Genomic DNA, 456 nt, shown 5'->3' with positions numbered 1-456 from the left:
CCCCCTGCCGCGTGCCTTTGCCCCATGGATCCTCTCTGACCTCCCCACCCAGGACAACCTCAATCTCCTGCTGACAGAGGAAGAGATGTACAGCCTGATGGAGACCCTGCAGAAATGCAAGATCATTCCAGGTATGGAGCCTCACTGTGGTGAGGTTGGCGGAAGTGGTCGGTGAGGTGGGTCCCTGCTCTTTGGGAGCTGCACAGCAGATCTGTCCCCCACAGAGACCTGCCTGACCCTGGATGACTTCCTGCACTACAAGCACCTGGTGCACAAGCAGCAGTTTGAGCGGCCCATGGCCGAGGCGCAGGAGGAGCAGGCAGCTCTGCAGTTCTCTGCCCTGGACCCTGATAAGAAGGGGCACATCGAGTGGCATGACTTCCTCTCCCATGAGTCCATCCAGCTGCTGCAGCAACTACGGCCACAGGTATGGCTGGGGGCAACCCCAGGGAGGGG

The 456-nt window shown here is 60.3% G+C and overlaps 1 protein-coding gene across 1 annotated transcript in view; it reads left to right on the top strand.

Annotated features, from left to right (window-relative positions):
• Nucleotides 1-456, top strand: part of KIAA1045 (KIAA1045 ortholog) — a gene marked incomplete at its 3' end in the record, with an annotated part of 2,734 nt that overhangs the window by 1,111 nt on the left and 1,167 nt on the right. Inside the window, exons 3-4 of the mRNA XM_009879496.1 lie at nt 53-131; nt 225-427. Coding sequence (XP_009877798.1) covers nt 53-131; nt 225-427 — 282 coding nt within the window. The remainder of the gene's footprint in view (nt 1-52; nt 132-224; nt 428-456) is intronic.

Source organism: Apaloderma vittatum, unplaced genomic scaffold, assembly GCF_000703405.1.
Source record: "Apaloderma vittatum isolate BGI_N311 unplaced genomic scaffold, ASM70340v1 scaffold25262, whole genome shotgun sequence".
In the NCBI taxonomy this organism is placed as follows: domain Eukaryota; kingdom Metazoa; phylum Chordata; class Aves; order Trogoniformes; family Trogonidae; genus Apaloderma; species Apaloderma vittatum.
Note: the sequence above shows the minus strand (reverse complement) of the source record. Positions and strands in the feature narration are given on the sequence as shown.